This window comes from Ruditapes philippinarum, unplaced genomic scaffold (assembly GCF_026571515.1).
Source record: "Ruditapes philippinarum isolate M1 unplaced genomic scaffold, ASM2657151v2 ctg545_1_1_1_1, whole genome shotgun sequence".
Lineage (NCBI taxonomy): Eukaryota > Metazoa > Mollusca > Bivalvia > Venerida > Veneridae > Ruditapes > Ruditapes philippinarum.
The window spans coordinates 1,709-19,702 of NW_026854153.1; the positions used below are offsets into that span (position 1 = coordinate 1,709).

General features: G+C 33.6%; 1 protein-coding gene across 2 annotated transcripts in view; it reads right to left on the reverse strand.

The window, feature by feature from the left end:
* Positions 1-656: 656 nt before the first annotated feature.
* LOC132739143 (kinesin-like protein KIF20A) overlaps positions 657-17,994 on the reverse strand; it is a 34,196-nt gene continuing 16,858 nt past the window's right edge. For both annotated transcript variants that reach the window (XM_060726796.1, XM_060726797.1), the window contains exons 8-21: positions 16,266-16,377; positions 13,809-13,880; positions 13,176-13,322; positions 12,499-12,664; positions 11,021-11,123; positions 7,568-7,683; positions 6,548-6,687; positions 5,760-5,922; positions 4,045-4,101; positions 3,294-3,386; positions 2,722-2,814; positions 2,152-2,247; positions 1,470-1,595; positions 657-1,167 (exon numbers count right to left, since the gene is read on the reverse strand). In XM_060726796.1, coding sequence (XP_060582779.1) covers positions 691-1,167; positions 1,470-1,595; positions 2,152-2,247; positions 2,722-2,814; positions 3,294-3,386; positions 4,045-4,101; positions 5,760-5,922; positions 6,548-6,687; positions 7,568-7,683; positions 11,021-11,123; positions 12,499-12,664; positions 13,176-13,322; positions 13,809-13,880; positions 16,266-16,377 — 1,961 coding nt within the window. In that variant the 3' untranslated portion in view covers positions 657-690. The remainder of the gene's footprint in view (positions 1,168-1,469; positions 1,596-2,151; positions 2,248-2,721; positions 2,815-3,293; positions 3,387-4,044; positions 4,102-5,759; positions 5,923-6,547; positions 6,688-7,567; positions 7,684-11,020; positions 11,124-12,498; positions 12,665-13,175; positions 13,323-13,808; positions 13,881-16,265; positions 16,378-17,994) is intronic.

Consider the following 17,994-nt stretch of genomic DNA (forward strand, 5'->3'; position numbering starts at 1 on the left):
GCAAATAGTTTAAATATCTGTACCAAAAAATGTTTTTAGCTTTTGATACAAATCTCTTTGAGTAACTTTTCTTTTCTATTACAAGATACAGACAATAGCGAGTTTATATAATTCTGTTATTGTTTTGAAATGTATCCACTACGGCACTATTTTCCTTCATTTTGTCATATATCACAAATTTCATTTTCTGGTCCTTAGATTATATTTCTGTCCCATTTTGTTCACAACCACATGCTTTGTTTTCGTCATTTTCTTCTCCGGTTTCTTCACTTTTATTACTTTTCGACGTTTACTAGTGTTTAAATCATTTTCATCATTATCATAAATCTCATGGTCACTACACTTTCGTTTCAAGTCATACTCGTTCTCTTTACCCATCTTCAGTGACCTACGAACAACTTTCTGGCATTCACGCCCACGTGTCGGATCTTTGACAGGCGAATTCTTCAGTCTCAACATACTTGACTTGGTATGTTTGACAACCATTTTGTTCTTCAAGGGGGATATTACCACTTGGAGAACACGGCTGTCGTTTAACGGTTTATGAAACTGGAAATAGTTCCCATTGTTTGCACGAGCTGCTTCCCTGAAACTGAAAGGCTTTGTTGATTTTGCCGTCTGCTTCTTAATCATAGGTGACTTCGGCTAAAATCAGACATATCCGATCCAGAATATTCAACAGATGCATGATCAATGTACGAATATTTTCGACTTTCCCGACTTGGACTCGGATTCTATCACTTTATTTTTGCTGTCCGCCTTCGATGGAGCTTTGTTGAAGAAAACTTCCGTGTCAGACAAATCCTCACTATCGCAATCTGCTACAACACCTGAACTATCTGCGTGGTAACTTTCAATCTTATGACTAGAGTTTCTGTCTTTAATTTTCTCCGAACTTCCTTGTGTATATGAGAAATCTAAGGCCGATATAGATTGCCTGAATTTATCTAGGGCAGTAGACACTTTGTCCGACAGACAAGGTGTGTTTGTAGAATGCCTTAAGGGGGATTCAAGGACTATTTCCTCTTTCTCAGTACCTTCAAGATTACGTATCTCTGCCTGCAGGTTGGCGACGCATTCCTCCCTCTTACTCAATGATTGGTCAGCTGTATCCATGGCAACCTTGCTATCCGACGCTGCACGCTCCAAGACCTTAATCGCCTCAGCCTGTATGAAAGAAATTAAAGATAGAGCATAATCAATTTACATCTAATTTTCAAAGCTGGTTTTCACATTGGATATATTTTTTTTTTTTCCAAATTCTACAATCTGTAGACTTTCCTCTACAAGATTTCAATGGCTTTAAAGCATTTTTCCTCCAGAAATATCTGCTTAGAATAAAACTGACAATCAATTCTTTATCAATATAATTCAGATCTATTAAATTTTAATCATAGACTGCTCATTTTTTTGGTATGTTTTATCAGATAATTTAACTGGAAAATATTTATTTTTCAAAGGTAACATACCTGTGTCTCCATGCGAGTTTCATATTCCTGTGTAAGTTCCTTCAGTTTGTCTATTTCTGACTGTTTCTGTTCGAATGTCTCGCCAGCCTCTGTCAGCATATCGTTTAATTCGCTGACCTCCTGCTCCTGTAATATGGTGAACACTAATGTAATGAAACAATCATTCTATAGTAATACATTCCTGCTTCAATATTCATTTTAGTTTTGTTTGCTTTTAAGTTATGTAACAACTGCTATGGCCTTACTGACACATGCCAGTTTTACTGGTAGAGAAGTATTTGCAGAAGGCCAAGAAGAAGCCCTGATTCTCCTTCCATTTTTTTCATGCACCGGCTGGCAGCAACAAACCCTCCATAACTATTAAGATATCATCTTCATATGTATGAATTTCATACTTTTAATATATTTTACAGGATTAAAATCTTGTGACACCGGATTCATGGTTCAAAGTCTGTAACAAAAGCCACTTGGCAAGAGGTACCCCTTTCATGACATACAAATGAATCATACTAATACATAAAATCCAAATGCAGGTCCTGGTAGTCTATACTTAATGAGGGTCCATTCGCCCCTTTCAGGCACAGACCCTTTATTGCAAGTTCTTGTAATGGTAAGCCTAAAATGATTACTCAGATAATGCTTCATTATAATCAAGACTGACACATCATATATGCTAGCCTACCTGTTCTTTTATATGCTGTCTTGCCTGCTGCAGTTGTTGTGTAAGATTCTCAACTAGATCTGCATTACTAGAGTCCTCTACATTCCTCTCCTCTTTCTACCAGACATAAAAATAAACATAAATTATGTATCAGTCAATGCTTTTCAAACCACATGTAAAACAAGAACACACCCTAGTCTCCAACACTATATGAATACAATACTTAACTTGTTTGTTAAGTTTGGATTCTTATTTCTACAAGATAGTGACAGTTCCAACATTCTCTTCACTTCCTCTGACTTGATTATACCTAACCATGACTAATACTTAACAATCACATATTATACTGAGCAGGGCATGCATGCCACAAAAAAAATCTGGAAAACATTAAGTTCAGACGTAGCAATAAACAAAAGTGTGAAGTATAAAACAGCAGTGTTGTACAAAATAACAGATTGGGATCAAATATTAAACTGTAATCAGTGCCAAGTAAATTAAAGTTATTTATCTTAACTTCTCAAAAAATATAGGGCTATACAAGCATTTATCTTACAGACATGAAATAAGTAGAACAGGATAAACAATGTATACCTTTACCAGTTCCTCCTCTAGGGATTTTATTTTCTCCTCATACTCTGACAACATCTTTGAAATTTTCTTTCCCTCTTTATTGTGTTCCCTTTCCTGTAAAAAATGGGAGAAATTTCATTAAAATATATATCAATTGACAAAACTAAAGCTTGTATATTTTTGACTAATTTCTTTAATAGATAAAACTGGCCTGGTTGTTCTTAAACTTGTTTTTTTCCTCAAAGTTCTGGCTCTAATTTCAGAATTTTCATTGATCAGTTTACATTCTCTGACAGTTTCTGACCAATCAAATACCTGAGATCTGAGTTTTAGCTTAGAGAATCTTTAAAATATTTATAACATAACCTGGACCCTGTTTTAGTTTTAAGAATACTTGTTTAATTTTTTTTGCAATTATAAAGTTTAGGGATGGAAAGGCATGTCAGAGTAGGGTTTAGGAAAATGCAAAGCTTAATAGTTTAATAGAAAAGTTCAATGAAACAATTCATTTTTTTTTCTGAGAAAGTATCTGAGAATGGCCAATATTAAAGGGAAAAAACTAAATGAGAGGGTATATCATACTAGACTTTTACCTTTTCCAACTGGTCTTCTAAATCTTTTATCCTATTCTCATAACTTCCAACTTTCTCTGTCAAATCTTTCAGTTTTGTCTCGTAAGTAGACTCCTGCAAAACAAACAAAGTACATGATTGTAGTTCTTATAAATCTCCAAATACCATAACTAAATGACATCAGACCATGTGTTCACAAATAATCAAAGATCAGCATAAAAATTCATGGTCCAAAATTCCCCCAATAGTTAATAATTAGTTTAATCCAGATGTTATTGAAAAATGAGCTAGTTTCATAATAGATAAGTAGCTTTTAACATTTTGAAAAGTTACTAAAGCATTTAAGTCTTGTATAATGAAATTATATACAGCAATGAAAACAAGATCAGAAATTACTAATAACTATTAAATACTGATTTAATATTTTCATACTAAAAACACAGCTCAAGGTTACAAATTCAAATTTTTACATTGTGACACATGCTTAGTCCTTTAACTTGCACATTACTGGTTTAAATCATGCATTAATTCCATGCTAATCTATATTCTATGCCTGATAACTAACATATCTTCACTTGTCACCTCAGTGTGTATTAATTTTTGTAGCTGCCAATTTACCATCATACACTACATCATATAGAAATGATAATCTGGAGGAAAGATTTAGAATATAATATACGGTAAGTAAATGCTTCCCAAAATCTAGTATTTTGAATGAAAGAGGGGGAAAAAATCCATAAAAGCACAATAAAAGAAATTTAAAATTGATTACCTTTTCTTTTAAAGTGTTAATTTCTTCTTTCAAACCTTTGATTATTTCATCTTTCTTCTGAAATAAAAAAAACAACAAAATAATTTTCAAATTAAACTTCGCCTTGCTTCTACATGTAAAACTGACGCAAACATAATAAACTTTCATGTTTATATCACTTCTTTCCAGCTTGGGAAAGAAAATCTTTTTATCCTGCTACTGTCTATATCATCAGCTGGATAAAGCCTTGCCGGATACACTTATCTATCTCCAGTCATTACGTCATATGATGACGTCTGGTCACATGTTTAGCAGCAAAATAAAACTACATATAGATGCTATTTTATCGGGGAAAAAGAAGAATGAAACCATTTAATTATTCTAAAAACATGATAAAAAGCAGGATAAATCAAATACATGGTTGATGTCGAAATGGAGAAGGTTTATCCGGTTTGCTGCGAAAGTGAATCTTGGCTCACTAAAGCTCGCCAAGATACACTTTCTCGCTCACCGGATAAACCTTCTCCATCCCGACATCAACCATGTATCAGTGTTGCATCTAGGCCGCGCGATTGGCGCATATTTTTTTGCAGATCGCGCATTTTAATGAAGTCAACGCGCGCCAAGTCGCGCATCTGACAATTTTTTAACTTTATTCAGTTTAAGCTTCAGCCATGTTTGTTTTCACTCGTGGTAATGACTAAAAGACGTACTAAAAAGCGTGTAGCAGCCGACTGGGTCATCTCGCGTGTGTTTTGTAGTATTTGTCAATATTTTATTTTTCTACTTCCGTTTTTGAGCGGACGATAGCTGTTAAAAATGCCTGAACGTAAAATAAATGAATTATTTTCGATAAGTCATAGTGTAAGGTAAATGTATGTCCCCCACATTTTTTTCATATCCCCCACATTTTTCAGTTGAGTGGGGGACTATCCCCCAAAATTTTGAAATTCTAGATGCAACACTGATGTATTTTCTATAAATCATCCTTTATGCATTATTTCCTGCACAAGCAGACACCAGAGCACAGCTACCAAATTTACACAAAACTGTTGGGAAGATTTCTTTAATACATTAAACAATTCAACATCAATCTGAGAAATACAGTGCTGATGGGCAACTGATATTTGAGTGACAGTAACAGCTCGGACAACGCAGATAATTTCTGTATCAATTCAAAACACAGGCTTTAAAAACTGTTTTAACTCTAAATGACTGAATTTCTTTTACTCATTAGAATATTAACATTTAGAAGAATCCTTGTTTAGCAACAGAAGTGCTCCAGAAATTTGAAAGAAGCACACACATATAAAACAGCTTAGGAGAAACATAAATATAAGTTAAAAAAAATTACAGGCCCATTATTCCTTAGAAATGCTATCATTTTTATGTCTTTTTTTTATTTTGGTATACTTAGGTTCCAAAATAATACTTATTTGCCATATACATGAAATGTCTTTTGCTCCTTCATCTCAATTTGCAATGGATATAATTATAGTGAATTAGTATTTTGATGGATATCAAAATACACATGTACTAATATGTTTTACATTTTGCTACCTTTACAGCACATTACTGCACATCACATTAAGCGCTACTTTCTTCTGTTGTTAAACATTTAACATGCTCTTAATCCATTATTGAAACATTACTAAACTCATATTTATCAATTATAAAGAATAAAAAAATATAGATTTCTGAGGCATAATGTGCCTTTAAGATTTACAAACTGTTACCTCAACTTTTATCTTTTCCTGGTGTAATAACATGCTAGACACCCATTCGTCCTCGCCATCATTCATCATATCTTTCCTCTTTGCCCTTTCAGCATCCAATACAATCTTTAGCCTCTTCTCTGCCAGTTCCTCCGCACGCTGTTCTCTAACCCGGATACGCTCACTGTACAAACATGACAAACAAAATTGTTCAACTGAACTTATCTCAAAACTTTTCTCCAAATTTCCAGTTTTTTTTTTCTTTTCTCTAAATTACCTTTGTTTAATAAAAGATTTCTACACTCAAGGTAAATGTAATACTTTAAATCATAACAATAAACATTTTGTTTAAGGATTTTTTTATTACTACCATACATTAATTCATCTACATGGGTGCAAGTTAACAATATCAGAAAACCAAAAAAAACACCTGAATTTAGCATTATTTCAATTGTTTTTATATTAAAAAATATAGTGCTTTCAGCAGAAAAAAAAACATGAACTTCAGGCAAATGCCTGAAATAGAGATGCCTGAAATAGAGGCTTGCATAATATAATTTTATTCAACTTGTGCAATAAATTCAGTAATGAACTTACACGAATTTAATAAACCCAAAATAAAGACCGTTTAAAGTGAAATCAGAGTTATTTTTCATTAACGCGCCTATAGTATAACGCTTACATTTAGCGCCTCTTTACACTATGTTTGTATAACGCTAATGACGTCACGTCAAAATATATGCACGGCCGTGCAATACCATATTTACGGAGTCATATATACATGTATGTGTTTAAATAGTATAATGTACCTGTACTGTTCCTCAATTTCTGTAAATTGTTTCATCATTTCCTCACAGACTTCTTTACGTATCATCTTCTCCTGCTTGTATTTAGAGTGTATCTCATTCTCAAGGTCCGTCTGAAGCTGCTCAATTATACCCAGTAATTCCTGCACAAATATAACATTGTAATTAATCCTACACACGTATATACCCAAACTGTTAGCAAAGACACATGTACACCTACCCTTTGAACCTGGTAGAGATTAAAGTAAATATTCAAATTCACATGACTCCAATATTTTGTTGCTCAAAAAAATCAAACATTTTATTTTGATCTTAAAACACCTAAAATAAGACTGGATAGGAGATTAAATTGACCTGTATTTTGTAGTTTTTTCATCCATTCTATCTTTGAAACATACCTCCTTTAACAGAGAAAATGTTCAAGTGTATCAAATTTGAATATAGTAAAATAATTATGCTAAATAAATCTATATTTCTCAATCTACTACATAAGTCATTCTGATCAATTTGTTTTAAGAAAAGAAGGAAAACTTATTTCAGCTTGGAAGAAATCATCTTTCAAGTAACATATAGATAACATATGTTTTAACATGTGATAAAAAAAAGGTTATTTCCCATGACATAGCCCTCAGCCCTCCAGGATTTGACCACATGTCAGATTTACCTGGAGGGAGCCATATTAACTACATGCAGAATGTCTGTAATGTACAAACATGATGCAATCTGCGAGCAAGGATGGTTGTCATCATAGGGCATTGTTTACATTATAATATTTAACTATCTAACAACATACCTAGAACAAAACTATATTATTTTTGTTTTTCAAATAGCAAAGAGCTTGTTTTGATTTCAGCAGTCGTGTTACATCTAAGATGGTCTTTTCCACAAAAATGGCGATCTACCTTGGTAAATGCTGTGGTATATTCCCCCTACCCCCGGGCCCCAAATCAGACCTTGCACTCTTTTACCCCATAACACTGGACTATAAGAAAAACTCTTAAAATGACAAAAAGTTTCACATACATCAATATTCTCCTGTGTGTAAATTTGTTCCTCTGTCTCAGATTCTTCAAGGTCGTCATCTTCCAATTCAGGTAAAGGTACATTCTCAGCCTCTCTTTGTTTTAATGTGTTGTTTCCTGTATAAACAAAAGTTGTCATTTAAAATCAACATTCAGCAAGTTTTTTAAACACATTAAATTAAAATGGTAGCCTTGTGGCTAAGGTTTCTATTCCTCAACCTCAACAGATTGGATTTTAAGTTTTAATACTTGGGTCATTACCAAGTATGACTAGTGGTCAGGGAAGTAGACTTCATAACATAACTACTCTAAAATGACAGAATGTGTTTCAAAATGAAACATCAATAAATAAAGAATCTAAATTTATAATTGGACAAATGAGGCCAACCTTTTCAATTCTACTTACGTTAACATTGAAATAAGGTCTTGCTATAAAAATCAGCCTAAAAAAATACAAAATCTCAAATAACAGGTGCTCTTGAAAGGTAAATTAAACTAGAACTATCACTAAATGTGATTAATACCCCCACAAGACTGCTTCGGAAATGAGTATGTTACTAGTTACAGAATATCTTGTAAAAGAATTGAAATATAGAGTTATGGTTGTGGCAACTAAAGATAGTTGTGGTTCTTGTTTTCAATGTGGTTGGCCATTGATGAAGTTTTATTGAATTACGCTGTAATAAGTCCAGAAAGACAAGGAAAAGGCACAGAGGGCAATAACTCTATAAATACTGTAGATGGAGTTATAGTTCTTGTGCACTGCACTTCCTCTTATTGTGCTTGACCATTGTATGAAGTTGTTTTGAATTCCAACCAGTATGTTTTAAGTTATGCTCCGGACAAGGAAAAGTATCAAAGGGCAGTAACTCTGTATTTTGTCAATATGGAGTTATGCCTCTTGTGCACTGCACTTCCTTTTAATGTCCTTGACAACTGTATGAAGTTGTATTGAATTCCAAACAGTAGTTTTTAAGTTATTCTCTGGAAAAGGAAAAGTAACAAAGGGCAATAACTCTGTAATTAGTCAAGATGGAGTTATGGTTCTTGAACACTGCACTTCCTCTTAATAAGCTTGACCATTGTATGAAGTTATAATGAATTCCAACAATTAGTCTTCAAGTTATGGTCCGGACAAAAGAAAGCAATGGAAAAGTAACAAAGGGCAATAACTCTGTAATTACTTTAGATAGAGTTATGGTTCTTGTGCACTGCACTTCCCCTTATTGTGTTTGATAATTGTATGAAGCTGTTTTTAATTCCAACCAGTAGTTTTCAAGTTATGCCCCGGACAAGGAAAAGTAACAAAGGGCAATAACTCTGAAATTGATCAAGATAGAATTATGGTTCTTGTGCACTGCACTTCCTCTCAATGTACTTGACCATTGTATGAAGTTATAATGAATTCCAACAATTCGTCTTCAAGTTATGGTCCGGACAAAAGAAAGCAATGGAAAAGTAACAAAGGGCGATAACTCTGTAATTACTTTAGATAGAGTTATGGTTCTTGTGCACTGCACTTCCCCTTATTGTGTTTGATAATTGTATGAAGTTGTTTTTAATTCCAACCAGTAGTTTTCAAGTTATGCCCCGGACAAGGAAAAGTAACAAAGGGCAATAACTCTGTAATTAATCAAGATAGTGTTATGGTTCTTGTGCATTGCACTTCCTCTCAATGCGCTTGACCATTGTATGAAGTTATAATGTATTCCAACAATTAGTCTTCAAGTTATGGTTCGGACAAAAGAAAGCAATGGAAAAATAACAAAGGGCAATAACTCTGTAATTACATTAGATAGAGTTATGGTTCTTGTGCACTGCACTTCCCCTTATTGTGTTTGACAATTGTATGAAGTTGTTTTGAATTCCAACCAGTAGTTTTCAAGTTATGCCCCGGACAAGGAAAAGTAACAAAGGGCAATAACTCTGTAATTAGTCAAGATAGAGTTATGGTTCTTGTGCACTGCACTTCCTCTCAATGTGCTTGACCATTGTATGTAGTTATATTGAATTCCAACCATTAGTTTTCAAGTTATGCTCCGGACAAGGAAAATGCAACGGACGTCTGGACCGACCGACCGACCGACCGACCGACCGACCAACCAACCGACCAACCGACCACCGGGTGACTCCTATATACCCCCCCAAACTTCGTTTTTGGGGGTATAACAACTGATCTGACAAAAGTAAAACAGTGATTTTTTTCAGTTTTTGGGGAAGGGGGTCAGTGCCCATTGGGTGGGGAAAAATAGCGCGTAAATGCCAAAATAGGGGAATTTTCAGTGTTATTAATATTCAATAAAAAGACTAAAAATACATGATTTTTTAACAATCCTATAAAATAAATTAGTTGAACACTTTCTTCGCTTACTGTGTTTTCAAAATTGAAGTAATGCTATTGATATTTTTTGTTTCTTATATTTTTCAGTTTTTTTTTTTTTCAATAACAACAAATGTTAACTTCACCAGCATATCATTAGCCATTATTCACACAGATTTATTTGTTATGAAATTTTGCATACATAATCGCAGTTTCTATAATCATAATTTATCATTTCTTTGCACTGGCAGACAAGTTATTTAGTGAATTGATTGGAAATATTTATATCATGTATTATAACTAAATAAAATAGATCTACGCTGAGAAAAAAATATCGCATAATCGAGCTTGCATTGGTCTGGTTTTTGATATTTTTCCTTTGAACCTAGCACAGAAAGTGCCTGCTGTTTAAAAAGAACATCAATACGTTTGTTCTTCGAGGAGCATTTTTTATTTATTATCTTTCGATAACATCAAGATCGACTGTTGTGTGACATTTTTGCAGTAAATGCGATAGTCGTAAAAGCCGTAAAGATACAGCGACAATTCGACACATCGGCAGTTCGGTAACTTGAGGATTTTCATCTTGTTACTGTAATCTCTTTTTGATAGCGTATTTTTCTTTCATTTTATAATATTCTGTTTATTTTATACTTACCAAGTAGGCGAGTGTTTAATTATAAATATTTGCATGTATTATTTCATTAAAGCCAACGGTAAATAACAAACTCAATAACCGACTGTCGCGCTACCGTATTGTCTTACAGCCGCGGTAAAATGAACGACCTATGTCGCAAAGCAAACGTAAAGTAAACATCCCTGATAATAATGATAGAGTTCATGAATTTGCTTTGCGAATCAAAATAAATTGGCATATTTTACTTATGGTTTGTGTGTCTTCTTTCTGTTTCTTGTTTGGGTATATTTTTTGACGGTGGGGAATTTTCGCAATTTCATGGGGAAAAATATATATTCCGAGAGGTGGGGAAAGGGGCCGAATATCGCCGAATATTTCGACCAAAAAAAACACTGTAAAATAACAGATTTAAGCTAATGATTTCTACAACTGTATGGTTTCTGTCTGAGTAGGTGTTAAGCAAATGTTTGCCTAGAAATAGTGAAAGTGGAACATACTTGCAGGAGTAGCCCAGCTGATCGAGGTCCTCGGGATATGTGCAGGAGCTGGGGCCAGAGGTAACTTTGGTTTGATAAATACCGGCTTCTGTTGAACCTCCACCTGTGAAAATGACACGTAAAAATTACCATTGTGACTTCACTTAATAGGAACAATAGTGTAAAATGATAAAGTTCATAGCCCTGACAGACACTGTTGCTTTAAGAAACTATATGACACTCAAGGATGAAGCTTCATTTTTTTTTTTAATAAACATAAAATGATAATCATTTTACTAATTTAATGAATGTACAAGTTTTCTTATTTCCACATGCTACAGATGAAAATCCTGTCATCACTGTTTTTAACAGTATCTACGAGGGTTGTCCCAAAATGTCGTAGACTACACTATTTTCTCTTCAACCTGACGTCATAACTTAATAAAATTTACCAGATATCTTCCTTGGTCATTTGTTAATTTACCTACTTAAAGTCTATAGCCAATATATTAGGTAACGCTTTTATCAGGGTTTTCTATTTAACAGTACAACATACCCGGAGCAAGATAAAATATTAGTCAGTGTTGAGAGCATGCTTCTTAAAATAATACCTTTAACTTCTAGCATAATAATATTTATGGGAAATACATTCATGTGGAATTACGTCATTCATTTTTACGTCATATCACCAACAGACGTTTATGTAACGTTAATTTGAAAAAAGTCTGTAGCATAATGCATAACAGCAGCGCTATTTTGAAAATGCCCAAAATGGCGACGTCAGATAAAAATGTGGCGCAACACAATGTCATTGAATACTGTGTTAAGTTGAAGAAGCGTCCAGCGTTAATTGACAACATGAAGAACATTATATTTTATCAAGATAATGCACCTTGCCATAGATCTCAGGAGACACAGATTGAACTTGATGTGATAGGTTTTCAGAGACTTTCGTACGCCCTAAGACTTTGCAGTGTTTCCTTATTTGAAATCACAATTACGAGGTCACAGGATCGAAAACTTCAGCGAACTCCGCCAGGAAACTCAACTCTGCGAGTGTTGAGTACCTTGAAGCAGGACTGTTTTGAAAATGTTTATGATAAATGGGTCGCCCAAAACTGACAAAGCATAACGAAACACTATGAATACTTTGAAAAAGCATATTAAACATTCTTATAACGTCATGACGTTTATGAAGGTGTGGGCCAGGAATGTCTAGGTAGCATTCTTTAAATTTTGATAACTTGGTCAATTTTGGAGGTATTTTGATTTTATTTCGCATAGACACACATAAAAGGTGTATTGACTTTTCCCTAGCTGGAGGACTCTATTGTATTATAATTGATTGAGTAACAGACTTTGTCTACGATATTTTGGGACAACCCTCGTATTAATAATTATTTTAAAGTTTGAGATAAAAACAGTATACTATTTCTAGAACAATATTGTTGTTCTGAACCTTTGATGGCACTTCAAACTTAGCATCAATGCTGTCTCACCTTGCTAGCGATCGCTGAAAACTTGAACACATGCATCGTCTCGTCAAACATACTGGCTAGCTGGTTTACGTTCACAATCATAGCTGCTTTACCCTGACCTACGAAGAAATTCTGGAATAGTCTTGTCAACTTTGACTCTCTGAATGGAATAATTCTGCTGTTCTCCCTTCAAATAAAAAACATCTTTTACCTGATTTTTGTCACAAAAAAAAGAAAACCATTGTCAGTCAGAGAAAAATTTGTGAGACCTTTGGAAGTAAGAACACTCCAGTGATTTTGAAGCATTTTCATTCATAATACATGACATTGTATTTGTGTGGTAGTAAAGTATGCACAAGTATCTAAACATGTGCCCCTTTTTTGCACACACATTTGTATTGCAATTAGAAGCACATCTATGCAGAAAAAATTGCAGTTACTTTAAGAAAATTTTACAATTAGGTGTACAGAATCATGAAAATTTATATGTTGACTTACTACATGGATTAAGTCAGTTTATATTTGAAAATTCTCCCCTGAAACAGAGGAATGGTTTAGTCCATATATACAGAAGTAAGAGTCCATTTCAGATACTTTGTTTGTTTCATTTTTACGCCTTTTACCAACAGTATTTCAGTCATATAGGCGGGACAGATACTTAGTGTGGAAAGGTTTAATAAACAAAACTAGTAACATACTTATGAGCTTGATTGTGCCTCAATGTTTCTATGCAACGTCCCAGTGTTAGAAGTGATGTGTTGATATTTCCAGCCTCTTTCAGACGGTCACCTGTTGTCTGTGTTTTACCATGCCTTTCTGACCCAGCTAAATCACACAAAGACAACCTAAAATGTAGAAATAATAATGACTCCCTTACAATAATGAACAATATAGACCTTTTATAAACTACAATTTTAAACTTTCAAGCTTTTTTCTTCTTCTTAGAATCATTCATTAAAGAAAGCTCCTGCATAAAGCATTTAGGACTTTAAGTCAATACTTTAAAACATTTGAATTTCTTTCTTTTTTTATGGAAAGCTCTGGAAGCCCTTACAGCTTACCATTCTATTCCCCCTAATTTCCTACACTCTCTAAATAGTTAAAGATCTTTACAAAATTTGCAGTACTTTTTTTCCTATAGAGGGGTACAGTAAAAGATCCAATCAAATAATCAATGAGATTTTTTAGCATACATCACGATGGTAGAATTTGTAAAAATTGTATTTTTAAAGTAGGCTAAACTTATTCTGTAGTCAAACAATATCCCTCAAAAAAGCATCCATGGTAGATAGTCCTGGATATGTTAAAACAAACCCCACATCTTTACTCACATACTAACTCTGGCTGCATGAGGATTGTCCTTATCTATAACACGGATGATTTTGATGTTAAAAATACAATGACTGAAAAAAAGAGAGTATAATAGTTTGAGAAAACAAATATCTTCAGACCTTTCAATGGATGCACAACCAAAATAATTAACATTTAGAATTTTATTATGCTAACATTAAAAGATCACAACAAAGCTGAACATTTATTGAGTTGGAAATAGTATTCATCAGGTGCATTCATAAACAAGAGCTGTCTGTAGGACAGCACGCTCGACTATTCTAAGTGCTTGATAGTAAAAGAGCCTTGATAATGTTAAATTTTTTAAGTTCACAAAAGGGCTAATTTTTTTTTATAAATTCATGTTATAGGTCTTGGAGAGAGCCTAATTATACAGAATTGGCTTGACTATTTGGAAGGTAATGTCACGAGGGTTTTTTATTGAGTATAATAATACTAATTACCTATGAATACATAAATTTGACAGAAAAGGTACAAAAGCTTGTTATTAAGATGTTTTATCAAGTAAATCACTGCTTTATTATTATGAATCCAAAAAAAGGCACAAACCCTTCAGTAGTTATTGAGATAACAGCTTACAAGCAAAACTTTACCATGAATTTCTAAGTTGAAAAAGGGGAGAAAAATCAGCCTAAATGCAAGATAGAATTATGGATCTTTGTCAGTGACCTACAATTATGATCCTAAATGCATATGTGAAGTTTTAAATAAATATCTTTAATAGTTATTGAGATATGTAAAACTTGCATGTAAACATTAACCAAGAGACTAAGTAGAAAAGGGGATATGAATCAGCCTTAATGCAAGATAGAGTTATGGAACTTGGTCAGTGACATACAATTATGCCCCTCCAATTATGACCCTAAGTGCATGTGTAAAATTTCAAGTAAATATCTTTGAAGATTTTTAACCTTTAACCAAAATTTCTAAGTTTCAAAGGGGCAAATAATTCTGCAAATATTGCAGACAGAGTTATGCAATTTTGCAAACTGATGTACATTGTTATTATAAATAAGAATTTTAAATTTCAATTGAATATCTCAAGCAATAATTGAGATATTTGACTTTACAAAAAAACTTTAACCAAAAATTCGAAGTTCCAAAGGGGCATAATTCTGTCAATATGGTAGGCAGAGTTATCCAACTTGTCAGTCTGATGTACATTGTTACTATAAATAAGCATTGTTAGTTTCAATTGAATATCTCAAGCAATAATTGAGATATTTGACTTTACAAAAAACTTTAACCAAAATTTCTAAGTTAAAAAGGGGCATAATTCTGTCAATATTGTAGGCAGAGTTATCCAACTTGTTAATCTGATGTACCTTGTTACTATAAATAAGTATTGTAAGTTTCAATTGAATATCTCAAGCAATAATTGAGATATTTGACTTTACAAAAAACTTTAACCAAAATTTCTAAGTTAAAAAGGGGCATAATTCTGTCAATATGGTAGGCAGAGTTATCCAACTTGTCAATCTGATGTACCTTGTTACTATAAATAAATATTGTAAGTTTAAATTGAATATCTCAAGCAATAATTGAGATATTTGACTTTACAAAAAACTTTAACCAAAATTTCTAAGTTAAAAAGGGGCATAATTCTGTCAATATTGTAGGCACAGTTATCCAACTTGTCAAGCTGATGTACCTTGTTACTATACATAACTATTGTAAGTTTCAATTGAATATCTCAAGTAATAATTGAGATATTTGACTTTACAAAAAACTTTAACCAACGCAGACGCCGACGCGACTACAATAGCTCTCATATTCTTCGAATAGTCGAGCTAAAAATATGATATATCTAAATTTTTGATACATGTATATGAGCATTTTTAGCAGAAAGACCCATCTTCAATGTTTTATATTTCAAAAGATGTCATAAAAAGACAGGATAAATCTTAATACCAACAATATTAAGAACAGTTAAATAAGAAGTGTCTGAAGAAAAAGAGCACTTATAATAATATGATTAAGCTCCCTTAACTTTCACCATGACTATGTGACAAGTAATAGAAAGAGCACCGAAACACGAGGCTATCTGATTTGTACGAGGGGGCGTAGCACCCGAGTATTAATCAGATTGCCGAGTGTTTTGGTGTTCTTTCTCTTTTGTATCATAGTCAAACATAAAAACACGTTCCTTGTTGTCACAATATGAAACCCCAGAAAAAAGTAACCAATGAACGAGCATCTGAATATCATATTTCTGTCGCGTTTCCTTTCTCTGCTGTCACAATAAGTAAACCCCAGCAAAAATGAACCAATCAATGGGGTGCTCAGGAGTGCGGGTAACTAATACATGCACTCCATTTAACGCACTGTGCATGTATATGTTTACGATTTAACGCTGACGCATTTTCAACAGAAAGGTCCCCAAACTATGATCCAATAAGTTGAATAACCCCCCTCCAGGGAGCATTAACTGTACATACCTTCTAGAGGAATTGTGGTTAAGTTTAGTACAAGCTGTCTGAAGGTTCTTCTGACCAATTGTAAGTAATTTGTATGCTTCATCAGCTGAATTCACCTGTATATGCTTCAATCCTGTTAAATATAGGACACTTTTAATTTATCTGTTCAAATTCATTATAATCAAAACCTTATTACAAAATATTACTTTCCAAGTAACAAGCCTTGTGTATACAGCTATAGAAGAAATTATACCAGTAAAGTTTTAAATGACAATTCTTTTGACTGCACCATCATACTCATTTAAACATCAAGAACACCAGAACACCATTTCATCCTAGTTTAACAACTTTATTTATCTACTGGTTTCAGTCAATCACTGAACTTTATGATTTTATCAGAAACTAGAAATGTGTCCATAGGACACGGATGCCCCCACACGCCACTGTTCTGTCAATCTTATGACTCTAAGTCAAATATTTTTTGGACTACATGTGCCACAAGTTGAAAACTAAAAATCAACAAAGGGCCATAATTCTGTAAAATTTGGTCGCATCAAAAATTCCTTCCTTTACTACCATCTACACATTAAGGTTGTTAATCCCTGGAAGTTTAAGTAAAATCTGCCATCCAGTTTAAGAGGAGTTTCGTTCACAAAATTTCTACATAGTATATAATGAAAAAATCAACAAAGGGCCATAATTCTGTTAAATTTGGTTGCTGCAAAAATTCCTTCCTTTACTGCCATCTACACATTAAGGTTGTTCATCCCTGGAAGTTTAAGCAAAATCTGCCATCCGGTTTAAGAGGAGTTGCATTCACAAAATTTCTACATAGTATATAGTGAAACTAGAAATGTGTCCATAGGACACGGATGCCCCCACACGTCACTGTTCTGTCAATCTTATGACTCTAGGTCAAATATTTTTGGACTACATGTGCCACAAGTTGAAAACTAAAAATCAGCAAAGGGCCATAATTCTGTTAAATTTGGTCGCAGCAAAAATTCCTTCCTTTACTACCATCTACACATTAAGGTTGTTAATCCCTGGAAGTTTAAGCAAAATCTGCCATCCGGTTTAAGAGGAGTTGCGTTCACAAAATTTCTACATAGTATATAATGAAAAAAATCAACAAAGGGCCATAATTCTGTTAAATTTGGTTGCAGCAAAAATTCCTTCCTTTACTGCCATCTACACATTAAGGTTGTTCATCCCTGGAAGTTTAAGCAAAATCTGCCATCCGGTTTAAGAGGAGTTGCATTCACAAAATTTCTACATAGTATATAGTGAAAAAATCAACAAAGGGCCATAATTCTGTTAAATTTGGTTGCAGCAAAAATTCCTTCCTTAACTACCATCTACACATTAAGGTTGTTCATCCCTGTAAGTTTAAGCAAAATCTGCCATCCGGTTTAAGAGGAGCTGCGTTCACAAAATTTCTACATAGTATATAGTGAAAAAATCAACAAAGGGCCATAATTCTGTTAAATTTGGTTGCAGCAAAAATTCCTTCCTTAACTACCATCTACACATTAAGGTTGTTCATCCCTGTAAGTTTAAGCAAAATCTGCCATCCTGTTTAAGAGGAGTTGCGTTCACAAAATTTCTACATAGTATCTAGTGAAAAAATCAACAAAGGGCCATAATTCTGTTAAATTTGGTCGCAGCGAAAATTCCTTCCTTTACTACCATCTACACATTAAGGTTGTTCATCCCTGTAAGTTTAAGCAAAATCTGCCATACGGTTTAA